This window comes from Carassius gibelio, chromosome B11 (assembly GCF_023724105.1).
Source record: "Carassius gibelio isolate Cgi1373 ecotype wild population from Czech Republic chromosome B11, carGib1.2-hapl.c, whole genome shotgun sequence".
Taxonomy (NCBI): Eukaryota; Metazoa; Chordata; class Actinopteri; order Cypriniformes; family Cyprinidae; genus Carassius; species Carassius gibelio.
Window position 1 is genome coordinate 1,675,538 of NC_068406.1, and position 16,294 is coordinate 1,691,831.

Consider the following 16,294-nt stretch of genomic DNA (forward strand, 5'->3'; position numbering starts at 1 on the left):
TATGGCAGGCAGAAGGTCCCGTCTTATTGTTTGAAGGCAGAAGGAAAAGCCGCACCCTTCACCTCGCTGTCACGGGTCACACTGGGATGAAAGTTACAAGCAGACCCAGAACACTGTGAGAGATTCTGTTCATGTTACAGTTATTATCTTTACTCAGTCTATCCACATGCATACATTTCCAAAAAAAAAATCAGCTGTCTTAAATCTGTGATTTCTCTGCGCATGTCATAATCAGTTATTTAACATGCCAAAAAATTGCAACAACTCATGCCAACCAGAATTCTAGAATTTACCTTTAAGTAGACATTTAACATTTAACACCTAAAGACCAGTGAGTCATTGCAAAGTAATGGTATAGAAGTGAAGCACAATACAGAAGCGAGAAAAAGTCTCTAAAGTCATTTGTTTGCAGATGCTGCATGGTTTGACATTTTGTTATCTAATGCAATGACATTCAGACTGTTTAAGTGTCCAAACACTTTTTGTGACCGCTGGCGTCTGGAATACTGGAGACAGTATTAAGGAATCCTGAAAAAAAAAAGGTCAAAGTTTCGCTTTAGTTCTGGCTAGTGTGAAGTCATCTAGTGGGTGTTGTGATCCAGCCAGTCCTCAGTGGTTCGGTTTCTTATCTTCAAACACACATTTCTTGCAGACGTCTAGAACAAAGAGGTCCGTGGTTGAAAATACACCTCCACCCAACTCTGATACGGAGCTTATACACATACAGAAATAATGTAATATAGTAATATAAACAATAAAGTAATATAAACAATACATTTAAATGACATCATTAGAATCTGAAGTGTGATAATAAACCCAAAAAAATTAAGTTTAAAATGTAAAACAATGAAAGACTAAAAAATTAAATGAATAAGATTAGGCTATACGATTTAAGATGTGGGACACTGATTATTTTAATTTGCTTATTTTGTACTTGCTTTAATTGTTCATTGAGGCACAGAAATTGGGAGGTTCTCTGATCATACTTGATCACATTCTTTGCTAAAGCATTTTCACATTTAGACATTTAGACTTCTGTTATCAGTATTTTGTTCGTGTTATTGTGTTTGTTAAGTTACAATAGTCTGTGTGTGTTTGTGTGGATGAGTTGTTGTGTCCCTCTGTGTTTTCCTGAGTTGATTGAAATGGACAGGAAGGGTCAGGATTAGAGAAACAGGAAGCTGACACAAGGAAGTATCGTGCGTCACACAGATATTCACGTACTGCTTAAAGACATTCTAGACTCAACTCTGAAATGGAGTTTTTCCACAGCTCTCCAATTAAACTCCTGCTTTTCGCTGGTAAGTTTCCCTTTTACGAGCACCAAAAATCGTAAATTATATAAAAAAATATTAATACATGTTGTAGTCTAATTTGGGGGAGATCATGAGTAGTTCTCACACTTTTTACCCCAGGCAATGCTATTTTTCACAATGTTATCTTTATTTTGGACATACCTTATATAAAATATTCACTGTCAGCTTTGTATGTTTCCATATGACCTGGACATTCTTCATGTATTTATTTACTTATTTATTTGACTTTTACAAAAATACAATTTATATACCTTTATTTCTTATCTTGAAGTATACCAGTGTGCTTGTATTGTGTTCATTTATTGTGTGATAAATATGACTATATTGGATTTTTCATCTGGAGGACAGATTTGATAGGTGTTTGAGACAAAGATACAGAACAGAAAACAAAGCATTAGTTTAATATGACATTTTACGTAAACTTTATATTTACCAGTTTGCCATGTGCACAGCTAGCCTTGATCATCCCCATTAAGTGCTTTAATTCATGTGTGTCTTTGAGAATAATTGTGTTGCTATTATATCTGATCTTTTAAAGCCTGGTTATCAAGTGTGCTGGATCCATGCATATTTGGTGACTTTTGCGGCTCCTGTCACCAGAATGCCAGCTGCATGCCGGTGAATAACTCTAAAAACGCCTGTTTCTGCAAACAAGGGTTCACTGGCGATGGAATCCACAATTGCCAGGGTTTGCAATCTATTTTATTGCTTTAAAATGAAATGGTACATGTGCTTTTGTTAATAAGAGTAACAGCAGAAGAGATTGCCATTCAGTATTGTATGAGCCATTTACAAATATTGTATAAAAATTTGTGTTATGTGGTAGTGTTTAGGGCCGGTCTCAAACAGAAAGATCAGAATTAATGTTTCATAAATTATTTCTATGAGCTATCAGAATAAATATTTATATAATAAGTTAGATAAACTTTAAACTGACTGAAGTTATAAACTATAATATCAATCTATATTTAAAGGCAAAACCATTAAAATCCATAATACTGAAATCATTAAGAATAAGTAAGGTTTATTACTTGGATCTTTAATTCAAGTAAAACAATACATAAAAGTGAGGTTAAGAAAAATTGAGAAACAGACAGTTTTGGTAAAATCACAGCTCTAACAATCTTTTCCTACATTATAGTCATATGGTCCACCTTACAACTTAGAGCTGTATATTTTTTATATTTTTTATATGACAGTTAGTTCAGCTCATCTAATGTGAATTTGACATAAGTGCTTATAATTAGCTAGTTTTTTTTTTTTTTCTGCGACCTTTCCTGCAGGTTTAGAGATTAGGTGACAAGTTTCTTATTTTATGTTACAGATGAGTCGTTGAATTATTCACTCAACAGAATAAAAAATAAATAAATAATAATAATAATAATAATAATAAATAGGTCAGACAGACTAGCAACTGCTTAGCAACCACAATAGCACTGCAGTAATAGCCTAGCAAAGCTTTATTCCTTTCAAATGTCAAATTGCCCAAGTACTCAGACTCTTTCAGAAAACACTAGTTATTTCAGAATTTAGCAATTCTCTGTTTGAAACACTTCAGTGCAAAGAGATGCTGCTTTTCAGTTTAATGGATCTACTTATATGAACCTTCACAGATGACGATGAGTGTGAGAAAGTAACCGGAATATGTGGCCCAAAAGCCAAATGCCACAACACTGTTGGAAATTACTACTGTACCTGTTCGTCTGGATTCACTGCAAACGGAAAGGAGAAATTTCAAACTAATGATGGGAGCTACTGTAAAGGTATGAATCAATCATACACCACAGAATGGGTCCAGAAGGTATCTGGACAATACATAGACTTGTAGTATAATGCCAAGAAGAAGAGTATATAACTAACACTATAAGAGTGAAGATGAGCTCGGATGGTCTTTGAATTGCAGATATTGATGAGTGTATGGATGCTGGTAGATGTGGACCATTTTCTAAATGCCACAACACTAAAGGCTCCTTCATCTGCTCATGTAAAAGAGGTTATACGTCCCCAGCAGGGCCCTGGTTTAAGCCTAAAAATGGGATGGACTGCAGAGGTGAGAACTGTAAACTTACACTCCACTCTCAGTATTAAGTGTATTAGAATCAGAATTGTGTGTTTAATCTTGATGTGAATTTTACATTTTATTTACCCTCATTTTGGCATTTGGCACATTTAAAAAAAAAGTGAAAGGTAAACCTAATATTAGTTGTCCATCTGAATGCATTCCTGTGTTTTTTTTTGTTTGTGTCAGAGAACCCACAGAAGCACTGCCATCAGGATCCCAGATGTATCGAAGACGCTGCTAGAAACACACTGGAAGGAGTGAGTGGAGTATACACTTTACATTATTATTTCTATATCAGCACAAAGAAACATGTTTTATTATTATCAACGTTAAATACAGTTGTGCCGGAGAGTATGATACATTTTTGAGAAAGTTAAAACAAACTGTATTTTTCTGAAATAGAAATATTTTTGTAATATTTTAAATATATTTACTGTTGCTTTACAATGTAATGCATCCTTGTTGAATGAAAAAATATATAATAGTAATCTTACTGAACCCACACTTTTGAACTGTAGTATATATACATACTTTTTAATTTCAGCTGTAAATCACTGTATTCATAGATGTAGTTATTTTTATGGCTATAATTTATTTAAACCCACAATTAGTAGGGAAAAAACTGCAGAATGTGACAGTGCTGCTTTCTGTGCAACAATTCAAGATAATTCCTGTCTTTATTTTAAAAGTCTAATGTGGGTAATAGGTAAAAAGCTTGTACACTCGATGATAAATGTAGTCACATTCCCTCAGATGTTTTTCCTCTTACCTTGCTGAGAACATCTCTAATTCAGGAAACAGCTGCTCTGAAGGTTTTGTCATTAGACTTTTGTCATATAACAATCAGGATGGATGGGGTGTTTTAGCAAATGTCATCAATATTTCAGGAATGGTGTGAGAGGCAACACAGGAACACCCATATATTAATTTAATTTAATTTAATTTAATTTAATTTAATTTAATTTAATTTAATTTAATTTAATTTAATTTAATTTAATTTACACTTCAAAATTGAAAATAGTAGCAACTTTAATACTAAGTTATAAAATTAAGATGATATATTAAAAACAACTACAGTTATTAAAAAAAATAAAATCAAAAAAGTAAGAAAAATTAAACTGTAAAGGGCTTTTCACACCAAAAGTGAGATTAATAAACCTGAGTCTAAAGGAAGTGCTTCCGTCTCTGTATTTCGCTCCCAATTTCTCTCAATACAGGGACAGAGCTAACACAGAATGAATTGGAAAACAAAGTAACTTGAAGAAAATAGCCCGTACATTTTCTGTTTTTCTAAACTCTCAGGACAAAAAAAAATAAGTTTTAAATAGGGTGGTACTCATTCAAAATCTACATCTTTGTAACTTATTTATCCCTAAAAGGTATATAGTAATAAATGCATTCCTGTGTTTTTGTGTTTGAGTTACTTGCGTTACTTATTTGAAAAAGAAACTCAGATATTTTCTTGTAAATTAAAAAGTAATCTGATTACGTAAAACGCATTACTTGCAATGTGTTACCCTCAACACTGATAATATAATAATCAACATTTTAGATGTATTATATGTGTATACATCTGCTTTTAGGTCTTCACAGCATTTGGTCCTTCATCCATACAGTCAGAGTTTTGATGGAAGTGTGAGAGAATAGCGTCCTCTGCTGGTGAAGATTCAGATCTGCAGTTCCTCTCATAGCAAATACTAGACAATTATCTAAATGATTGTGATAAATGATTCTGTTTTGTTTATTCGCTTGCTGGTACTAGCCTTGTTATAAATATCGTGACCTCTCATACTAATAGACCAATCATGCTATAAACAAATTTGTCTGAGGAAGTTTATACATACATAGAGTTTTTTTTTTTATTTTTTTATTTTTTTTTGCTAATCCAGGCCTATGATTTAAATATGATAAGACAGCTGTGTATTGTCTGCATTTTCCCTGCGATGTGTAACATTTCAAATGCCATCATTCATTATGTAACATACTACACAATGAGTGAATTTTAAAACTCTTTTCCTCTCTCTGGACTGTAGATGATTAATCTGTCAACCCCAGAGCGTCTGAAAGAGATAAGACATCAAACATCAGCTGACCTCTCTCCTGTTCTCCTCATATCATACATCAAGGCCATGGCCAGCCATGAACTAAGTTCTGGAGATGAGTCTCAACATCCTGAGGAACACGTCAATGAAACCATCACGGTAAATGATGTGCCCTTCCACATACAAGCAAGGATAGAAAATAACACCTGCTGATTTTAGTAAGCCTGAATGTTTTACACCAGTTTATTGAATTAAACAAAATAAGATTTAAGTATAGTAATGGATTATGCAGTTGCTTTAGTAGAAACATCATTCAAATCAATTAGGAATCTACAACAGCATTTTAAACTACTGTATGAATAGATTATTTATGACTTCAGTTTTTATATGTTTGCAACTTAAATCGTTTTTGTTTTGTGTTTTCTGGACTTTTCTGGTAGAATCTGATTTTCAGTGTGAATAACTTAGTCGAGAAGGATGAAAAGGTGGAATGGGACAAGATAAATGAGGATTTGAGGAACTATTATGTCACCAAACTCCTTCACACAGCAGAGAAGGAAACACTGGCGCTGTCTGCTGGATACACACACACGACGCAGATGCAGGTGGATGCTGGTGAAGTAGGTGAGACCTCTGCAGCCTAAAAATGACCTACCACACTTCAGAAAAAGAGAATCTATAAGGCACAGTGTTTAAATAAAGGAATTTTCCATATTGATTTTTCACAGGTGTATTGTAGTTTGAATCGCACATTGTATGCATAATATCATCTTAAAAATAAGAGTTTCAGAAAGGGGTTTCTCAGCAGTGTCATTTAAGAATCAGTTTGGGTTCCCCAAAAAACCTTTCAGTGAACATTTTTATAACCTAAACATCCCTTTTCCACTATGAATAACTTTCTGTGCAGTGGAAAGGTTTCATGGAGGTTAAAGTTTCTTTTTGGAACCATAGATGCCAATCAAGAACCCATTTTTGTAAGAGGGTGGGGTTAAAGGAAATGTCAGTAAACTTAATGTCTTGGAAGAAAATAGCCCGCACATTTTCTGTTTTTCTACACTCTCAGGACAAAAATAATAATTACAAAAGTTGTAAATAAGGTGGTACTCATTCAAAATGTACACTTTTGTAACTTATTTATCCCTAAAAGGTATATAGCAGTACCTAAAGTGTATTTGTTCTTTTTGAAAGGGTATGACCGCAGTAACAACTTTTGTACTTTTGAGTGTATGGATTATAATTTTTCATGCAGTGCATGACTTATTTTCATATATTGCTAATCTTACAGAACAGCTGTATGATACACTTCACAAGTCATTTTTTTGTATATATTTTCATAGATATTCTCCTTGCTGAATCACATTTGATTATGTTTTGTATAATTTGTTTTGGTTTTCTTGTCCTTTAATAACATCTGAAATGTTGGCATGATATTTTACAGTGGATTTCAGCAGCATAACTTTCCACTATGAACAATATTTATTTTAACCCATTAGTGATAAAAGGTGCTAATCATTGTGTTTTCTAGAAATGAAACTATACACATTTGAACCCCACCAAGCACATAAGCAACCAGTTTCAACAAACATCCAGGGAAACTCCATTTCGCTGACCCCTAAGAACTCAAAAGAGAAAAACAATAACGGTTTGTAAAGGATCTTTCTTAAACCTTCACAGCAAATTGAATACAAATGCACCAAAGGATTAAAATATATGACTTTTTTTCTGTCTTGTTCTGTCTCTGCTTTAGGCAGCACCTCCATTGTATTTCTCATTTATAACAATATTGGGGATCTTTTAAAGCCCGCTAATGACCCTGGTGTGGCCGATTACTCTCGCTATGCAGCAGCGGGTGAAATTACAGTTAATTCACCAGTAATAGCGGTGGCTATCAGTAACTCAAAGACATTCGCACTGAACAATATCACCTTCATTCTCAAACACACACAGGTGCAGTTTGACTGATTTATTAATTCAATTGAAATTGTTGTTGGTGTGAATGTAATTTTAATTTAATGTACTGAAAGAGTTTTGCTTTTTCATAAAGGAGATAGATCCTGCCCTTGATGAGACTAAGTGTGCATTTTGGGAGTATTCCCAGAGCATGATGGGACACTGGAGTTTGGACGGCTGTTCACGGACTCATGTGAATGGCACACACACTTCATGTTCCTGTAATCACCTGACACACTTCGCTATTCTCATGTCCTCTGCTCAAGCCAATGTAAGTCTGAACTACTGCTACCCCCTACTGGTCCTCTCAAAAAATACAGTGTCCCCAAAAAGTACTTGGATGCATTAGATACCAAAACCAAATTTTTTTTTTTCTTTTTTTTTTTTTTTTCTCGAATGTTATCAAGATTTTTACATTAAAAAAACTCTTAATTTGGAAGCAATAGTCTATTTTCTGTCCTGTTTTTAAACCCTATTATCAGAGCACTCTGCTTGAAAGAGGAAATTTGTGAATCTGTCATGTTCCTGTTCTATTTTATGCAGTTGCTTGCACACTATAATGTTCTGACGAGAATAACACAGCTGGGAATGGTGATCTCCATCATTTGCCTGTCCATGTGTATCTTCACCTTCTGGTTCTTCCGAGACATCCAGAACACCAGAACCACGATCCACAAGAACCTGTGCTGCAGCCTCTTTATGGCCCAGTTCATCTTCCTTATTGGAATTAACAAGATTGCACATAAGGTTCACTCCTCACTTTTTTTTTTTATTAATGTGTCAGATGGAGACTTGGGTCCAGTTTTACTAAACAGGGCAAATTAGCGTAAAAGCACAGTTCCAAAACAGCGCCAATGGCAGTGGAAATTCCAGCAGGTGATTTATACTAACAATGCGCAGTTTAAAGAACAAAGACACAACATCTTATTTACATATCGACCAATGCAATATACCAAGATTATATATATATACCAAATTAGGCTAGTTGCAAATAAAGAAATAAAGAAGCCACGGTATGATGACAATAACCGGAGGCCAAAAAATTAAGGTTTGGTTATGATAAAGCTGGTATTGCGTGACTCCTGGTTGAGGGTTCCAAGTCATCTTTCCTGAATCAAATTAAAAACAACATGGCTTGGCAAATGATATTTTGGGATAATAAGGTGTTCTCCTAACACTCCAAATAAATTAATATGTAGAACAAATCCTCTCCTTTCTACCATGCACTCTCTGTTCTCTGCGTTGCTTCCTCAGCCTTTTCAAGCCCAAAACAGCTTTTTTTGGGACATTAAATAATGGTGCAAATACCATTAACACAAATGTTAGCAAATCTCGTCGCATTTCTTTGAATACTCTCCTCCCATACGTACTGCACAAAAATTACTGTGTCCACACCTTTTCAGCACATCCTTAGTAAAACCTGATAGTACTATTTTAATGCCAAAAGATAGTTTGCGCTGGCACAAGCTGTTAGTAAAACTGGACCATATACTTAAAAAATGCAGCATGTATTAAATAATACTGTGATATTAATACTTGTTTGTTCACTACGTGTTTCAGTGGTTCTGTTCTCTTATCGCTGGCCTGCTGCACTATTTCTTTTTGGCTGCATTTGCTTGGATGTGTATAGAGGGCATCCATTTATATCTCATTGTTGTCGGGGTCATCTATAACAAAGGCTTTCTCCACCGTCACTTCTACTTATTTGGTTATGGGAGTCCTGCCGTGGTTGTTGCAATATCTGCAACTCTTGGTCATAAATATTATGGCACCAGTACTGTGTAAGTTAAAAGTATTTTAATTTTGTGGTATTTGTTAAGGATCACAATTTTTATGAGCAATCTATTCTATGTTATTGTTAACTTAAGCATGTGTGTGGAGATTATTAACTTAAATGTGCAAGGCTTTTGATGTCAACTGGTTCCATCTGTGTTGCAAAAAATAAAAATAAAATAGGTGGATAGTATTTAAGCCTTCCTTAACTCACATTTTCTTCAGACAATGTAAATCTTTTTTTTTTTTTTTAAATAATTATCTTTTGTTATTAATATCTTGTTAAGGTGTTGGCTAAGCACTGAAAATAACTTCATCTGGAGTTTCATAGGACCAGCCTGTCTGATCATTCTCGTGAGTATATTCTCTTGTGTTATTGTGCATTCCTTAATGGCAACTGACAGCCTATAACCTATGAACACTAATAAGGACCCACATACAATCATTATCAATACAACAGTGATCATTAGCATTATGATGACATCCCACAAAGATACATTGCAACTAATACTAAATCTATGTTTAGGGGATTTTATTTGGAATTTACTCTATTACAAGTACAGTTAAGTCTATGAATACTATGATACAATGAATACAGTGATATATTTGTCTAACTATAGGCCAATTTCTAACCTTCCATTTATGGCCAAGGTCTTGGAGCATGTTGTGGCCACTCAGTAAAATAATTTCCTAGTTTTATATCGTCATCTTGAACCTGTTCAGTGTTACAGGAAAGGGCATAGTACTGAAACCGCTTTAGTGAGGGTTGTAAATGAGCTTCTAATTGCAGCTGATTCGTGGACATGCAGTATATTGGTATTGTTAGACTTTAGTGCTGCTTTTGACACCATTGTATTTAACCAGTCATGTCCAGTTATAGCATGGGAAATTAAAGATGTGATACCATGCCTGTTCAATATGGAGTTCCTCAGGGTTTAAGCATTGGGTCCAATTATGTGTATATATATATATATATATATATATATATATATATATATATATATATATATATATATATATATATATATAATAAAGCTTGCCTCACATGGCTCTTGGGTATGGATCAAGGCATCATGCACTGTAAACCCTGATAAGTTCACAGAACTCAAAAAATATTTTGTAACAGATTACACAAAAACATTTAAGTGATGTTTTTAAATGTTTTAAGTTTACATAAACTTAAAAAAATTAATTCCAGTTGCCTTAAACTATCTCAGAGTTATCTTAAACAATTATATTTCTGAACTTATAATTAGGGAGTCATTCACTCATAATTTTATCTATTTTTCAACTTCTATAATGTGGGAAATACACTCAAAATTAGGCTTTTGCTGTCCATCCTCAGTCTAACCACAGGCTCTACTCTTCACCACAACGGTAACACTACAAATCCAACATAACATAAACCTTTGTAAAATCTTATATAACACAACATTTATGTATTAACTTATGTCCCTCTATGTTAATCTTGTGTAAAAACACACAAAATAACACTTAATTAAAATAAATAAATTAAATTTATTTTCCTTGTTTTCTGATGCAAAGCATGCTAGGAACTAGAAAACACAATCATTTTAAGGTCGCCTCACTACAACACATTTTTGAGTTAACAGAACTTATTTAAATTAAGTCCAATGAACTTTCGTTATTATTTGAGTGCAATTAACTAATTTCATTTGATTAATTTCACTGTTCGGTTTTACAGTGTGTGGTGATTCCATGCATTGTTGTAAGAAAAAAATATTAATATTTACAAAATGTAATAAAAACTTTTCTCTCACTTCTGCTGAGTGTTGTACACGGAAGCTGTTCCGGCAGATGATTTAGGCCTCTGAGATATGCTAGTCCCTTGAGTTTGCTTACAAGGAGCAAAAGAAGCAACGTTTTCTTACTTTAGCAAATGAAAACCAGTCTCCTCTTGGCTTATATCGAAATCCCCTAAAAAAATTTCTTTACAAGTCCTCGTTTTGTACTTCTAATACATGACTGGCATTTTGTTTTGTTTTCTCTCCTCGTTAGTCACTAATCACGCAACGCCAACATCCTACATTATCCACCAGAACAGCTTCCACATACAACAGTCAGCAGAAGTAAGAGAAAAGTGTTTATTACATTTGAAATATGAATATTTTTCTTACAAAAGTGCATGGATTCGCTACAGGAGGCCTTTATTCACCCCCCGGAGCTGTGTGAGGCATGTTTTATTATGGATGTGTGCACTTTATTTAACATGTTTTGGACTATTGAACAGAAAAACCAAACCACTGCAATGATAGAGCTCCGAAGTGCCAGGACAATTTTTAATATAACTCCAATTGGATTCAACTGAAAGAAAAAAGAAATTTACCTCTAGGATGGCTTGAGATTGTGTAAATAAAAGGATAATTTTCATTTTTCTTACTTTTTCTAATGCAGAAATGTTATTACATGCCTTCATTGCATATAGATTAGATTATTGTAATGCCCTGGCCTTCCAGATTGCATGGGACTGCAGCATATCTTTACTCTTTTACAAGTTCATATATTCCTTCTCACTCTCTTGTTCTGCAAGTTCTCTTCTTAACTTTGCCTTCATGCTAAGTTAAAACTATAGGCTAGACTATTTCATTCAAAGCCTCCAAAGTGTGTAATTCACTTCCTTTTAATATCAGATTTAAATAAATTTGTGTATTTTTGTATTGATATCTAAAATGTAATTTTATTAGACCTGTCGATTTAAAAAAAAAGAAGAAGTAGAAGAAGAAGAATTAATAACATGATAGTTTGATCTTTAATTAATCAAATTTACTGTTGCATGTAGTTCATATTGTACTTTTTGTTGGACAAATATTACATCAAAGCCAATTATTCCCTCCCAGGTTAATCTGCTGGCATTTGCTGTGATCATCTTTAAGGTTTATCGTCACACTTCAGTAAAGAAACCTGAAATCAGTCACTATGAAAATATCAGGTAAAAGAAGCTATTCATCATTTTCATATAGTATTTAAAAAAGCATTGCATCTTCTGTAATGTTCTAATTGTGTTTACATAGTTTATTTTCAAATATGCAGGAGTAAAATCTATTTATTTATTTTTCTCAGAGTATGTCAGGGTAGCTAAACTAACTGCAGCCTGAAACACTCCTAATTACAAACCAGTTTTAATAGAACTCAATAATTATTCCTCAGGTCTTGTGCAAGAGGAGCCATCGCTCTGTTCTTTGTTCTTGGAGTTACCTGGACACTTGGTGTCATACACATCTTAAATGAGACTACCCTCACAGCGTATCTCTTTACATTCGCCAATGTGTTCCAGGGGATGTTCATTTTCATATTCCTTTGCATTCTATCCAGAAGGGTAAGGTTCACATTCTTATAAACATTTGTGCAGTGTATTTCATTAATTATTATTCAGTTTGCTGTTTACCATTTTGTACCTGTAATTGCAAATGTTTTCACATTTATCATCAGATTCAAGAGGAGTACTACAGATTATTCAAGAATATTCCATGTTGTTTTGAGTGTCTGCGATGAACTTTATCAAAAGAGAATGTATCTACAGCATCAGCCTGCAAATGCTTTTAAATCTAAGCACTATAAAGATGTACTAAGGAATGTTTGTGGCAAAGTTCCAATATATTTATTTTTGAGAGAAATGTATTAACGAAACCGTTACTGCATTCTATGATCTAAAAGTTTCATAACCAATTGCAGTCAGTAGCTAAGGGTTTTTACAGTCAATAGCAATATATATATATATATATATATATATATATAATTTTTTTTTTTCTATCTGACGGTTTGATTGTCTAAGATGATATTTTATATGTACTGTATTCTGGACTAATAAAAACAATTATGTCTTTGATATGTTCATGTTGTGTCAAGTACTAATTTAAAGGGATGGTATATATAAATATATATATATTACCCTTGTTTACGGGGTGCAGTCTAACATGTTGATACTTAATAAAAAATAATAAATAAAAAAGTATTTTTCACATCGTTTACCTTTATTCCACATCGCTCTGTCCCTTCTCTCAGAAATGTCTCAGTTACGAATGTAACGTCTTGGTTACATATGTAACCCTCATTCCCTGAAGGAGGGAACGGAGACGTTACGAATGGGATCTCGCCTGAGAACCCAATCACCTTCGAGTGGTACAAAATGAGCCAATGGTACACAAAGTACCTTGGACTGCGGGATTTGCATCGCGAGCTCTGCCCCGCAGAGCGGGTATATAAGGAGCAACGCAAGCAACTCCTATTCAAGTCTTCGCTGAGGAGCCGAGCCAGTGACCTGGCAGTTCAGCGGAACATCGAAGTGGCAAGGGGACGTAACGTCTCCGTTCCCTCCTTCAGGGAACGAGGGTTACATATGTAACCAAGACATTCCCTTTCAGTGGGTCACGTTCGATGTTAAGAATGGGGTTTCTTAAAAAACGCCACATGGCTGTCTTCCAGCGACCCGTGTGAGTGATAGCACCCTGTCATGAGGCCAGCACGAGTGAGGGCCTATAGCTCACACAGAATACACTGGGTAGCCTATTCCAGGTGGTGATACATAAGAACTCTGAGGTACCCAGCCAGCAGGGTGGAAGTTTCAATGACAGAGCTGGCAAGGGGCTTGCCAAGGGAAAGACACATGCTGTGGAGAGACTTACTGTGGACATACACAAGTGGGATTACCCAGAAAGGGGAATCACGACACATGGAGGCACCTAGTCCCACACATGGCTGACCAAGGGGCATGTACGCAACAGTTGGACATCAACAGTGCTGGAGGAACCTATGGTTCTGACTGAGGAAATCACCTGAGGGGAATAGATCACGCATCCAGTCCGCGCAGTGGAATGGCGCAGCAAGCGGATTGACACCGAGCAGGTCCTTACTGGCCCGAAGGGGCGAGTACCTGGGAGGACACAGGCTCTACACAGAGATTATAAAATCTCACGAATGTGTTAGGTGTCGCCCAGCCCGCAGCTCTACAGATGTCTGCTAGCGAGGCGCCAAGCGCCACCGCCCAGGAGGAGCTACGCTCCAAACCAATCCATCGGACGAATGCATTCAAAAATGCGCTTGGGCGTTAGCATCTTGAACGGGAGTCTGTGCAGAGCTCGGTTCAAGGCAAGCAAGTCCAGGATTGGCCGTAACCCACCTGTCTTCTTGGGTACTATGAAGTAAGGGTTGTAAAAGCCTGACTTCATGTCGACTGGAGGGACCGGCTCTATCGCGCCCTTTGCCCACAGGGTCGCGACCTCCGCGCGCATGACAGGGGCATCTTTGCCCACCATCGTCGTGTGGACACCCCGAAACCTGGGGGGAACCGAACAAGCGGGGTCAAGGGGACCACAGGCGTACCCACAGTGGGGCAGCGTGGTGGAGCAGACAGCCCCGGCATGGGAGGCATGGCGTCCCTTAGCGGGGTCGGAGTGCGGGCACTCATCTGACTCCAAGTAGCAAAGAGTGCATGAAAAGGCGAAACGTTCTTGAGCAGGTTTTACATGAAAACTGGCAAGGGGAGAGGAGAACTAGAGTGGTGAGGAAGCACGTCACCAACTGTTGTCTGTGGCCTCTTGGGACCCGGAGGTAGAGGAAACAGCTCTTTTAGTGAAGGTTTAGGTACCACCGGCCGCAGGGCCAGTGGCGGAACAAAAAGAATACGAGAACAAAGGGTTCTCCCCCTGCCCTCCTCCGGGGGAAGGAGTGGTCCTGCTACCATCTCCTGATGAGCTGACGTCTCCAACTCCAGGTCGCCCGTCTCAGGAACGCCGCTTGGCCTGGCGTTTGGCAGGGTTAGAGGCAGAGATGGGTTGCACCACCCTTCTGCGGCCATCTCCTCACTAAGGCCGGGGTGAAGGCTACTGCTGTGCCGAGCGGGAGTGGAGGAGGCCGCATGGGGGGCGCCCTGTGCGATGAGCAGGCTGAGGTGGCTGCGCCGGCAGCGGGGTTGGAAGCAGCAGTGGGCCGCCAGGGCAGGATGTGTCTGATGGCCTCAGACTGCTTCTGGGAGGCAGAGAACTGCTGGGCAAAGCTCTCTACCACGTCGCCGAAGAGGCCATCCTGGGAGACCGGGGAGTTGAGGAGCTGAGACCGATCAGACTCCCTCATGTCTGCCAGGTTCAGCCATAGGTGGCGCTCCTGGACCACCAAAGTGGATATAACCTGACCCACGTAGCCCGCAGTTAACTTCGTTGCCCGGAGAGCGAGGTCAGTAGCAGTGCGCGCCTCCTGCAAAACCCCCAGTTCAGCACTGCCCTCGTGGAGCTGCCGGAGCAGCTTGGCCTGATAGACCTGAAGTGAGGCCATGGCATGCAGGGCAGTAGCGGCCTGGCCCGCAGCTCTGTAAGCCTTGGCCACAAGCGTGGATGAGAACTTACAGGCTTTGGAGGGCAGCTTGGGACCACCACGCCAAGCGGAGGCGCTCTGTGGACACAGTTGCATGGCAACAGAACGCTCCACTGGGGGAATCCCAGCATGCCCCTTGGCCGCACCGCCATCAAGGGCAGTGAAGGCGGAGGAAGTACCAGAACGGTTTCGAGCAGTTAAAGGTGCCTTCCATGAACTGGTTACAACCTGGTGCACTTCCGGGAAGAAATGAACGAGAGGGGGGTGCTGGCGATCCGCATGAGCAGCCCCCAGGAACCAATCATCCAGCCTCGAGCACTCGGGACAAGGCAGAGGATTCCACTCAAGCCCGATGCTCTCCGCTGCCCGGGAAAGCACAGCCGTCAGCTCGGGGTTGGACTCGGACAACGCTGGCACTCCCGAGGGAGGCAACGCAGCCGAACCCTCATCTCCCGAGGACTCAAGCCCGCCTTGTGATGCAGTGATCGACATACGGTCCTCTTCGCGAGCAGAAGAAGAGCTCGAACGGGGTAGGATGAGGGGACTCTATACCTTTTAAGGTAATCGAGTCTCGATCTCAATGCCGAGATGATCATGTCCCTGCAATGAGAACATGAGCCATCCACAAACGCAGTCTCAGCATGCTGGAAGCCCAGACACGTGACACAGTGATCGTGACCATCACGAGGAGCGATGTATCGACCGCACCCAGAAACACACAGGAGAAATGACATCTTTAAAAAGATGCAAATCAGCCCGTATCTCTTTTGTGAAAGAAATTTGCTCTTTCAGAGGTGTTGAAGCGTTCAGGGGAACGTCGGAGC

General features: G+C 38.1%; 1 protein-coding gene and 1 long non-coding RNA gene across 2 annotated transcripts in view; both read left to right on the forward strand.

Annotated features, from left to right (window-relative positions):
• The window catches only part of LOC127967778 (uncharacterized), a 327,620-nt gene that overhangs the window by 303,962 nt on the left and 7,364 nt on the right, over positions 1-16,294 (forward strand). The gene's annotated exons all lie outside the window — the stretch shown is intronic.
• On the forward strand, positions 1,149-13,123 carry LOC127967774 (adhesion G protein-coupled receptor L4). The gene is made up of 16 exons (XM_052568456.1): positions 1,149-1,301; positions 1,855-2,004; positions 2,930-3,079; positions 3,220-3,366; positions 3,565-3,635; positions 5,412-5,579; positions 5,861-6,044; positions 6,946-7,062; positions 7,168-7,367; positions 7,465-7,641; positions 7,914-8,117; positions 8,931-9,151; positions 9,431-9,497; positions 12,002-12,093; positions 12,312-12,480; positions 12,594-13,123. The coding sequence occupies exons 1-16, from the start codon at positions 1,256-1,258 to the stop codon at positions 12,654-12,656; spliced, it is 2,226 nt and encodes a 741-aa protein (XP_052424416.1). The 5' UTR covers positions 1,149-1,255; the 3' UTR covers positions 12,657-13,123.